Source organism: Euleptes europaea, chromosome 6, assembly GCF_029931775.1.
Source record: "Euleptes europaea isolate rEulEur1 chromosome 6, rEulEur1.hap1, whole genome shotgun sequence".
Taxonomy (NCBI): Eukaryota; Metazoa; Chordata; class Lepidosauria; order Squamata; family Sphaerodactylidae; genus Euleptes; species Euleptes europaea.
Window position 1 is genome coordinate 90,036,837 of NC_079317.1, and position 12,057 is coordinate 90,048,893.

Below are 12,057 nucleotides of genomic sequence, written 5' to 3' on the forward strand. Positions count from 1 at the left end.
CCTCCCCAAACCCCACCCTTCTCAGGCTCTGCCCCAAAAACCTCCCGCTGGCGGTGAAGAGGGACCTGGCAACCCTAGCCATGGCCCCTCCCACCACCAGCAGCACCCTTTTTTAGAAATGTTGGATGAAATGGAAAAGGTCATCTGAGGTAGAAAAGTGCTGTTAAAGTCACAGCAAGATTTTGAATAGGCAAGGACAACCGGAAAACAGTACGATTCTTCCTTAAGAGATCAAGGAAGGGGATGCGTTTTTAATTTCTCAGTTTATCTGAACTTTCCTCCCCCTGATCCCCCAAATGGAACTTCCAGTTCCCTTTTATGAGGGGACAACCCCCCACTTGCCAACTCTGCCCAAGGAAGAGCATCTCCGTATGGGATGGGCTTTTTGGTGCTCCTGATGAGTCTGTGCAATCAATCAATCTTTATTACAGTCATTGGCCAGCCGATGAGTCTGTGCTTTATGAGGCTTATATGGTCAGGCTCTCCCGCTTGGTTTGCAGGCTTGTTTCTCTGCCCAGGTATCTGAGGCTAGCTCCTGAAGCTGACGACAGAACCCCTGAGTATAGTGGCATGGGAGAAGGCGTGAGCATGTCTTATGCACACTATTGCCTTCTGAATCTGCCCAGACATTACCTGGTTCTGAGTTGAGTCCCTGGGGCACTGGCAGTGTTGCTGGGGCTTGGCTTCCTCCCACCATGTCCGGCGAAGTATGACCCTTATGTCTTCTCCCCCATCCCATTTGTTGGTACACCAAAATCTTCATGGTGTGTGTGTGTCACAGGTTAAAAGTGTTGCCTACTTCTTGGCAACATTCAGTTTTCAATTCATAACTGCAGAGTAATGATGAGTGTATGTTTAAGAATTAAATTTAAGAATTAAATCCAAGACTTCTCATAATGTTGCAAGAGAGAAAATGTGCAGGGCAAATTATTTTGAATGGCCATGGTGTTAGATTTATGCTCCAGGCTTGTAAATAAGGCTAGCATACAACAGCTTGACTAGCTCACCTGTCCATCAATCAATCAATAATTTATTTACAGTCATAGACCATCAAATAAAGGAAGTTTGCATAGTTAAATAGTATAGGATAAAAACAAATACAAAATGGATTTGCTATTAAAATGGTTAAAAATGGCAAGATTATTAAGATGCATAACTGATTAATATCCGAATAAATACTAAATGTGGGTAAAATTAGAATGCATGGTAATATCCTAAAATTACAGAGGCTAAAACTGGAAGGAAAAATAAACAAACAAACATGCATTCAATCTGTAGAATCAAACAGTATTCATTCTCTATTTTCTTGGCTGTTATAGGTTCTTAAGCAAACTCTGCCTGATTTTAATTGCTAGCCAAGCAAACCTAGCTATGCTTGCAGATAAGCTAGCCATTGTATCCTAAAGGAGGGGCGCTAAGGGTCACTTTCTTAAAGGTCTTGGGCAGTTCACTAATAATGGGATCAATGAGCCTGTACGAATGTGATCATATAGATTACACTCAAATAGCACGAATTCAAGCATGTATGTGCTTCTATTGGTCTTTTATTATATAACCCATCCAAAAACATGGAAGGCAGGGTATAACCTTGTCCATACATCTGCGTGTCTAGTCATTTGTAACCTGGAAAATTTCCTGGCTGGTCACCTGGAGGCAGTTTATGCACTACAGGTAACTTAGGTTTAATTTAACACGAAAAAAATCTTTCAGCTTTTTCTTGTGTTTGCAGCTTTTTAACTTGTTATTGACTACTCTGCTGGTTAGCGCCGTGTGGCCTAGCTGCTGCCGTTCCCTGGAACTCTTATGGTCTTAATCTAGACTGAGGGATTCTTTGCTTCTGGCTGTTTCAGGGGATCTGACTGCTTGCCATCTGCCTCTGTCTTTGCAGCTTCTGACTACAGTTGTATTCTGAGCATTAGTGAAGAGGAAGCCAGGTGGAAGGCCCTGAATGAGTACCTCAGCACCCGTAGTTATATCCAGGGGTTCACATTTTCCCAGGCAGATGTGGAAGTTTTCAGACAGCTCCCGAGCCCGCCTGGGGACCCGCACTTCCATGTGGTTCGTTGGTACAGGCACATAGAAGCAATCTATGGTGGCAGCAATGAAAAGCATGACTCCTGTCAACTCCAAACAAGTGAGTAATGGCAGGGGGCTAGTGGGCAGGGAGTCAATTACATGTTTTATTTCCACAGTTTATTGTTCTTAAACACCTGATCAGAAGTTCTACTGCCTCTGAGCCCTGACATTGGCTAGCCATAGGTTTTGAGGGGCTTGCAGACACCGTTCCTTTTGATGCTGAAAAATAAGAGCACAAAGAAGAGCGGTTCCTCAGTGGAACAGGCTTCCTCGGGAGGTGGTAAGCGCTCCTTCCCTGGAGGTTTTTAAGCAGAGGCTAGATGGCCATCTGTCAGCAATGCTGACTCTATGAACTTAGGCAGTTCATGAGAGGATGGGCATCTTGGCCATCTTCTGGGCATGGAGTAGGAGTCACTGGGGTGTGTGGGGGAGGTAGTTGTGAAATTCCTGCATTGTGCAGGGGGTGGGACTAGATGACCCTGGTGGTCCCTTCCAACTATGAATCTATGAACATCAAAACAAAAACAAGTTCAGAGGCTGCCTGGTTGTTGTTTCTTAGCTGTTCCTGCTCGCTTAGCATATTTACAATGCATTCCTATGCGGAGTGACTCCAGTCTAAGCCCATTGAAATCACTGGGCTTAGACAATGCTGACTCCTTAATGCTGTATAAGGGGGAAAGAGTGAAGGAGAGATCTGCACACACGCTTTCTGCAAGTAACCTCCAAGACACTTTAATGTAATAAGACGGGAGGAGGAGAAGGTGTAGCATGGTAAGTGGGGCATGGATACGTGACTGCCTCCTAACTAGTTATTTACATGACTAAACTCAAATTTACTGTTGTGATGATTGGTGACATTTAGACTGCAGGTAAATAATAGATTAAAGCCTCTCAGTAGAAGCCAAAGAGAATGAAATTTTGAAATAATAACCTAGAGCTTTAGCAGGACATAGTGTGAGCTGGTACACTCCTCATTTCGGCATTTGATTAATTTTGCCATTCTCTTCTGGATGAGGCTTCAGCTGAGCAGGCTTTTTGTCAAGATGCTGGGTCATGAGAGAGTGCCAGTGTGGTGTAGTGGTTAAGAGCAGTGGTTTGGAGTGATGGATTCTGATCTGGAGAACCAGGTTTGATTCCCTACTTTTCCACATGAGCAGCAGAGGCTAATCTGGTGAACTGGATTTGTTTCCCCACTCCTATACACGAAGCCAGCTGGGTGACCTTGGGCCAGTCACACTCTCTCAGCCCTATCCACCTCACAGGGTGTCTGTTGTGGGGAAGAGAAGGGAAGGTGATTGTAAGCCGGTTTGAGTCTCCCTTAAGTGGTAGAGAAAGTCGGCATATAAAAACCAACTTTTCAACTCTTCTAATGAATTCTCTTTAGGATGGGTTCCATTGGTAACATTCCATAAAGTGTATTCTACAGGCCCTCCCTCCCAGTTGTCTTATAGCCAGAAGTGAACAAGAAAGAAACTGAGGGAAAGAGTCTTTATTACATGGTGTAAATTTCCTCAGGACTGACAAGAAAGAATTCACCAACCTGTGATGACTCCAGGGAGCGTCACTGCTTCCATGCTCGGTTAGCTGCAGGTGTGCCCTCACACACCCTCTCAATTACATCTGCCCTAGATTTTCAGTGCTGAAGCCCCTAGTATAGAAAGGTGTGTGTCAAGGGCTACTTACAAAACATTGCATTCCTCTGTAAGGGACTATGGTAGTCAGCTTTCTAAGAATGTAACTGAATGCTGACATTTTCCCTGAGGATGCAAGAGGGCGAGCTGGGAGAACTTTAGAATTCTAGTTTTAGATTTCTTCTGATAATGCTTTTCAGGAATCACTTTGTGTTCATTTTGCCCCTGCTGAGCAAGATTCTTTGGACTTGTTTGATTACAATGTACATTCAACCCTGGTAAGGACACCCTGAAATAGTTCCAGCTCTGTTAGATTTTTTCCCTCCATCCCAGCTATGTGCATGTGAGACAAGATACAGAGTCCGAAACGAAGAGACATGTGTTTATTTACAAAGTGCAGATTTTCTTGTATTCTGTACACCTGCCAGGCTCCAAAAAACTGTGCGACTAACTTTGTGCACCCAAGGGGCTTTGGGGGTTTGTGTTGCTTCTACAACAGCCCCTGCGGCACATGACAAAACTGCTTTTGAAACGGGAAAGAGTCTCAGAAACATTTTATATGTTTCAAAGGTTCTCCTGCTCAAAGGGAAATGCTAAAAATCCCACTGGTCATGCTGAAGACCAGAGTACCGTAATTCTTTGACTCTTAGCCAGTGTTCCTTTCAGTTATCTCAGTGTTTCAAACTATTTAGTCCTAAAACAATGTATTTATTTATTTCATTTTTAGTCTGCTTCTCTCACTGAGACTTGAGCAAATCACATAATTTTAAAACCACCACCCCTGAAATGCAATCACTGACTTTTTGCTAGTTCACATCTCAAGCTTGTTTCAAATAATTCCTGATTAAATCTGCTGTATGGTTTTATGACATTATTGTTCTGTAACAGTGAAAGAATATAGAACACAAACAAATCTCTGGATGCGAGAAACCTATTGTTAATGGAAATACCATTATGAATATCCTTTCCAAGTTTGCTTCTTTTTCATCCAGCCTAGTTGGATGTAGCAATAACTTTAGACAGAAAGCACTGTCTGGTGTCACACAAACTCCATCCACTGATATTTTGAAAGGGCTTGAAAACAGATTTAACAGTTGTCTGTTAAAATTAGTTGTGACTTTGCTTGTCAGTTCTAGTTGCTAAAATTGCAACTAGTTAATGAACATAACAAATGAAAAAAAACACACAAATCTTTTACACTTTTAAATGTACTAAATAAGCAGCTGATAGATACCGCCCCCGCCCCCCCCCCCATAAATTGACTATAGCTGATATCTAGGGCTGATAAATTCCGCTCCTCCATAAATTGGGGCCTGTGGCTATATCTGATGTCTAGGGCTGGCATCAAGATTTTGACATGGTGGGGTGTTTTCAGAGGCTCATGGCCTGGCAGAAGGTCTATGCTGGCCCATCTGCTCCCATGAAGCATGGGAGACTGTGCCCGAGGTTCCCGCAGTCTCCCATTTCATATTAAGAGAGGGGTCTGGAGGAAATAGGGCTCAATGGTAGTACATACTCCATTAAGCCTTCTTGATTCCAACAAGGTGATTGGTACATGGACGTGCTAAGTTCCCTCCTCCAGGAGGTGGTGTGTGTGCTTAATGTAGGGTTGGCACTCAAAGACATCATGCCTATCATCTTCCCCAAAACTAGATTCTTCCTAAAGTTGTTAATCCCCTAATGGTGGAAACAGTGGAGACCTGTAGTGTTTCTTCTTGTCTTCTTTGTGGTGGCAATCTTTAAAATTGATTCTTGACTCACTAAAGGGGAGGCATGTATGACAGAAGGAGCTGGATTGTGGTATCGTTGCCTCTGTACTTAAGGACATCTCAACAGGTAGTTTTATGAATTGTCTTAGAGCCTTGCAGCCTTATCTTGTTGCCTCTCCTGTAACAGGTGAAAATACATCTCACTTCATTTAAGTATTGTATTCTGAATAAAAATTCTGGTGGCACCTTAAAGACTAGCAACACTCATTAAAATATGAATATTTTGAATATTCTGGTGTTTGGCTAAAACAGAAGTGTTGTCTGCATGGGATTCAGGGGATTAAAATGCTGTGTTATCTTGAAGCGTGAAGTTTCATAGGCAGTGCCTGCCCCGTTTTTGTGGGTCTGTGAATGGGATGGCAGCAGATCTCTCTGTTTAAATGTGGGTCGGCCCCAGTCATATATAAAGCATGGAAGGTAGCTTTTTGAGTTCAAGAGCAACAGAGGCACGAGAGTGAAGGGTGCTGATTCCCCCTCCCCTCTCCAGCCGCTTACCTCCCTGAAGACCGATGTTCAGACTTTCCCCTCAACCAAGCTCCAGTGTTAGAACTGAGCTGGGTGACAAGTGTGTACAGGTGATGGAGGTAAGCGGTGTAGATGAGCATGTGTACAGGCAGTTGTTGATTTTGTCCCTTTGTAGGTTGGCCCCCGCAGAAGCCCCTGCTGTCATGAGCAAAGCTGTCATGGTGCATAGAGGAATGGTAGATAAGGGGGCCAAGGCCATGAAGGGCTTTGTATGTGATAGCTAGTACCTTAAACTGAGCCCAATAAATGATGCACCAGTTAAGAGTTTCCAAATTCATTTAGAGGGGAACCAACATACAGTGCATTACAGTAGTCTAGCCTTGATGTTACTGTGGCATGGATCCAGGTGGCCAGATCATCCATATCAAAGTAAGGGGCTCTTGTGGACTAGGCTGAGTTTGTAGAAAGCCTTTTTTTGCAGCTGCATTAACTTGCTTCTGCAGTAGTAAAGCTGGATCCAGTATAACCCCATGGCTTTCAACTGAGACAGCAAAGGTCAGTTGAACTCCATCAAAAGTGGGGAGAACAATGTCCTTCAAGACCTCCACCTTCCCAACAAGCAGTGCCTCTGCCTTTTCAGGGATTAGTTTCAATGTGTTCATTTTTAGCCCGTTAACCACAGCAGTCAGGTAGTGATTAATGACCTCTACTGCATCAGCATGAAATTCGGATAAGCTGAGTATTGTCATCCTATGGAGGGAAAGGCCCATCGGTGGTTACTAGCCATGATGACCAAAGGGAACTTCCATAATCACGAGGCAGTAAACATCTGAAACTTAGTGTCAGGACCCAGCATCAGGGGGAAGGCCTTGGCCCTATTTCTTGGCCCTTCAGTAGGCTGCTGTGTGAAACAAGGTGCTAAACTAGACGGGCCACTGGTCTGGTCTAGGACTACTCGTAAGTCCTTGTGTGCTTGTACATGTGTGTGTATATTGAGCTCCCCTCACTTACACATTCCTTTTGTTTTTTAAACTCAATTCTACCCCACCCCATCATGTGTGCTTGGTCCAGAGAGCAGCAAATGGTAGGGAGTGTTTCAGCCCCCCACGCCCGAATGCCGCTAACTAGGAAGGAGCATGTGGGGCTTTTAATGGGTGCCATCCGGAAACTGCAACAGAACTGCTGTGGCCATGACAATGTGCAGGTGCGCAGCTCTTGAATGGAAAACAGGACCTGGTACATGCGTAGCTCCATCACCAACTTCTTATGCCCCCCAGTAAAAGTGCTGTGTCTCCCTCCCACTTCATTGGCACTCAGTGGGTCTGGAGCTGGGGTATGACCTGCCACCCACTCCAGGAGCTGCTGCTGGGTGCCCATTCTGGTTTTAAGCAAAGGCACCCACCAATATTTTGTTGACGTTGATATTTAGCTTTTGTCAGAATAAGTTTTACTAGGGTGGTTGATTCAAAAGAAAGAGATGTCTCATTTCTAAACTTATAATTAATGCAAAAGAAAAGGAATATAGTAATATTGGTCTTAAGGTACCCAAGGAAGGAATTGCAGATATTTAAATACAGGCAAGTCTCAGCACTGTGGCCTCCATCAGTATCAGTCAGAACAGTAAATTGAGTTACATTCAGTGGCTTTATTACAGTTATTTGGGGAAACTCTTTTCTGCTAGTAAAAATGCCTTACACTTGGCAGAACATGGTGTTAGGATCAAACCAGTCACAGATAGGGGAGGGGCCGTGGCTCGGTAGTAGAGCATCTGCTTGGCATGCAGAAGGTCCCAGGTTCAATTCCCGGCATCTCCAGTTAAAGGGACTAGGCAAGTAGGTGATGTGAAAGACCTCCACCTGAGACCCTGGAGAGCTGCTGCCGGTCTGAGTAGACAATACTAACTTTGATGGACCAAGGGCTGATTCAGTATTAGGCAGCTTCATGTGATACTATGTGTTTATATTGGTTCAGATATTTTATACATATTTATCTGTATTTTTGACATAGTTTTGATTGTTCACTGCCTTAGGGACCCTACGTTGGGTGGAAAGGCAGCATGCAAATGTTTTATGTAAAAAAATATGGAGGTAAATGAAGAAATTTACTTCACATAGCATATGGTACCTTAATCCTTGGTTGGTCCTAATAAAGTATTGTTGTTTGGTTCTCTGATGAAACTTCATAAATTCTGTGTTATTAACTTCCCTGTTAAAATGGTCCTTTGAAATCAGGGAGTCTATGTTAGAGACAGACCGTCCAACAAGACTGAAATAGTTAAAAGTGTTGATTTAAGAACACCTCAGAGGAAAGCTTCATAAACGGAGATGCACTGATAAGAAAGGAGGAGCGGAATGTGTTGGTGCTGTTTACGAGGCATTATTTTTCTGGGCTTCATAGCAACTTCATGACTTAAGATTGGCTTCCTTCTCAGAATTGCATTTGTGCAGTTTGTTTTTGGTGACAGCATGCAGGAAATGACTGACTTCTTTCAGACAGAATGTCCTTGAGGAATAGGGTTGCTGGCTCTGGGATGGAAAATACCTGGAGATTTTTGGGGTGGAGCCTGAGGAGGGTGGGGCTTGGGGAAGGGAGGGACTTCAATGGGGTATAATGCCATAGAGTCCATCTTCCAAAGTGGCCATTTTCTCCAGGTAAACTGATTTCTGTCATCTGGAGATCAGTTGTAATCCCAGGAGATCTCCAGCAACCATCTGGAGGAAGGCAACCGTATTGGGGAAGGATTTCCTTTTCAGCAGGGGGGGGGGGAGTGTTGAATATCTAGCAGGCGCCTTCCTCTTTACATGGAATCTGCAGTTCCTGATGAACTGTGCACTGTATTGTACTGGGAACTTCTGTGTTGCCACCAGTCTTTAAAAAATAGCATCATCAAGCCCATTATGTGTTTTAAATAAAAACTTGCTTTTAAGGTGACTTTGGTTCAACCATTCTTTCCCCTTGAAATAGCTAATTACAAGCAGGTAGGGTTACCAACCTCCAGGTACTAGCTGGAGATCTCCTGCTATTTCAACTGATCTCTAGCCGACAGAGATTAGTTCACCTGGAATAAATGGGCACTTTGGCCATTGGACTCTATGGCATTGAATTCCCTCCCCTCCCCAAACCCCGCCCTCCTCAGGCTCCGCCCCAAAACCCTCCAGGTATTTCCCAACCCGGAGTTAGCAATGCTACAAGCAGGGGAATTTTGAGTTTGTTTGCTGTAACAGTATTATTTATGAAAATGTAATCCAGAGTTTTGAAATCCTTTCTAGGCAAAAGCAAGCGTACTCAGCCTCCCTGGTCTCCACCACAAGGAACAAAACAACCAAAACTCTGCCTGTACAACAGCCTCACTCGGAATAAGGTAAATCGTTCAGTTCTTGGTAACAGCTAACTTTCTCTAAATCATTCTGACGTATCAGGCTGTCTAGGAAACAATTTTTGAGACATCAAACAGGGGAAAGGCCTATCTGTTATCTTACCGTAACAAAGTGGGCTCAGTACAAACTTTACACCAATCTGTGATTTACATTAATCATTGTTCGGAAACCAAACTGCAGTTTTGAGCTTCCAAATGTACAGGTAAGCCATAGTTCAGAACTCCTTGTCTAGTTTCTGCTTTGGGCTCCTGGTTTAGGTCCAATACCTGCCAGAGGTGGAGCAGTAGCCATAATTATGGTCAGATATCACATCAAACTTTAGCTCAGCTTCTTTGGCTTAACATGACGTCTGAATTGAGTAGGGAGTTAGTAGTGGCATAGTGGTTAAGAGTGGTAGACTTTAATCTGGTGAACCGGGCTTGATTCCCCACTCCTACACATGAAGCCTGCAGGCTGACCTTGGGCTAGTCCCAGTTCTCTCCGAACTCTCTCAGCTCCACCTACCTCACAAGGTGTCTGTTGTGGGGAGAGGAAGGGAAGGCGATCGTAAGCCAATGAAAAGGTCAAGAAAAGTGGGGTATAAAAACCAACTCTTCTTCTTCTAGTGCTGTCTTGATTAAAAGTAAAACACAGCACAGTTTGTGATTTTATCTTAGTATACCGGCTGCTGTTTTTATGAAAAGAGCATTGAGCATATTTGGCTTTTTCTAACTCCTCTGCCTCACATTCCTCCTAAGGAAGTGTTTCAACCCCAAAATGGAAACATGGTGACATGGTATTGCTGTGGTCCAACAGTGTATGATGCATCTCACATGGGACACGCAAGGTATAGTAATCTTTGAATAGCTGATGACCTTAGCAGTTGAATAGCAAAACTGAAAATGAATTTGTTGGACAAAAGAATATTACTATCTATATTACTTCTCTCAAAAAGCCAGCGTTTGCAAAAAGAAATATTATTTTCCATTAGATGTAAGGAATATTATGAGAAATTTATACTGTACTTTCAACTGGAAGTTTGGTCTGTTCCATTATCCATGAAGAGAACATTGGGCCATTGCTAGAGAATATGAAGCTCTTTCTGGATTCCACTTCTCTAATTCTTAATAAATTTAACAGAACAAAGAAACTCTGGTAAATGTTAGCTGAAAGTGGATTGTGTTGCTTATTGTATTTAAACTTCTAGATTCATTCTAATAGAATTACATGGTCCTTATATGGGATCCACTTATTTTTAATACTTAAAGGGCACCCAATATTTTATTCTCAAGCAATAAGTATGCACAGTTTTATAAACATGGTCAGTCTGCTACGCTATGTGGGTCATCTGTATGATGCTGGTTGCCTTTTGCTTTTCAGCTTTGGATATTTAAAACTGTGATTGATCCCTCTTGGAGAACAAGATGGCTTTGAACCAATATAAAAAAATCTCCCAACTAATTTGTTACTTTTTTGGGTAACAAAATACTGATGGCTTCTCACCATCTGTTTTGACCTTGCAAAGCTGTGGCAGGACATGCTTGTGTGTGTGTGGACACACGAACACATGAAGCTGCCTTATACTGAACTAGACCATTGGTCCATCAAAGTCAGTATTGTCTACTCAGACTGGCAGCGGCTCTCCAGGGTCTCAGGCAGGGGTCTTTCACATCACCTATTTGCCTGGTTCCTTTAACTGGAGATGCCGGGGATTGAACCTGGGACCTAATGCATGCCAAGCAGATGCTGTACCACTGAGCTACGGCCCCTCCCCTTCCTTTTGCTCCACCTTAAAAAAGCAGCTTTAAGCGACACCCCCGCATTCCCCCCTCCCACCCCCAGAACTGCCTTCCCCCTTTTCCCACCACCTTTACTGGGGGGCCCTTGTGTGACTCAGCGATACGAGCCAGCTTCCTACCTGCCCTCTGTTTTCTCTCCCCCACCAGCAGCCCTCTTAAAATGAGAAAAGTCAATCCTCCATGTCCATGAAGTGCCCATGTGAACAAAAAGCCCTGTCGTCCAAGCGGCTGAAGTGAGGGGGGTGGGAAATCTCTGTCTCTTAAGCCAGTGAAGTCTGTCGCACCAAGAGATGGACGAATCAGGAGGGGAGATTTGACCTGGGTCTGTCCTCCTCACTGCAGCCCCACGAACCTTTATATTATTTATTATTATTATTTTATTAGATTTATAACCCGCTGCCTTCCCGGCCAAGACCGGGCTCAGAGCGGCTTGTGTGCATGAGGGTTCCCCAGCCAGGCTTTTCATGTGCCAAAAGGGGGCAGGAGTGTGTCGCAGGGAAAGGCCTTCCGGCACCTTCCGCTTCACTTTGCAGGATTCAGCCCACTGGGCCTGGCTTCTAGCCCACAGCCTGTGTGTTGCCCTCCCCTGCCACATCTTGCTTTTTGTGTGCCATGAAAAAACATTGTTGTCTTTTAAATTATTTTAGGTCATACATCTCGTTTGATATCCTGAGAAGAGTTTTGAGAGACTATTTCAAATATGACGTCTTCTACTGTATGAATATTACAGATATTGATGATAAGGTAAGTGTAAAATATAGCTGCTTTCATCTAAATTGAATTGGTTTTAGCTTTATCTTAATGTTTTATTCCACTTGTAGCCCAAATTCTCACTCTGTCATTAGGATTATTACTTGCTTGTATTTAGGCTTCACTTCAGTAGGAGAATGCGGACTGAGGTGCTGATGAGGGCTTCTTGGGGGGAGGAAATAGATAATTCTTTCTCCCTCTCCTATAAAAT

The 12,057-nt window shown here is 43.7% G+C and overlaps 1 protein-coding gene across 1 annotated transcript in view; it reads left to right on the top strand.

The window, feature by feature from the left end:
- Positions 1 to 1,890: 1,890 nt before the first annotated feature.
- CARS1 (cysteinyl-tRNA synthetase 1) overlaps positions 1,891 to 12,057 on the top strand; it is a 42,563-nt gene continuing 32,396 nt past the window's right edge. The window contains exons 1-4 of the mRNA XM_056851539.1: positions 1,891 to 2,134; positions 9,211 to 9,302; positions 10,056 to 10,144; positions 11,744 to 11,840. Of these exons, the coding sequence (XP_056707517.1) occupies positions 10,083 to 10,144; positions 11,744 to 11,840 (159 nt within the window). The 5' untranslated portion in view covers positions 1,891 to 2,134; positions 9,211 to 9,302; positions 10,056 to 10,082. The remainder of the gene's footprint in view (positions 2,135 to 9,210; positions 9,303 to 10,055; positions 10,145 to 11,743; positions 11,841 to 12,057) is intronic.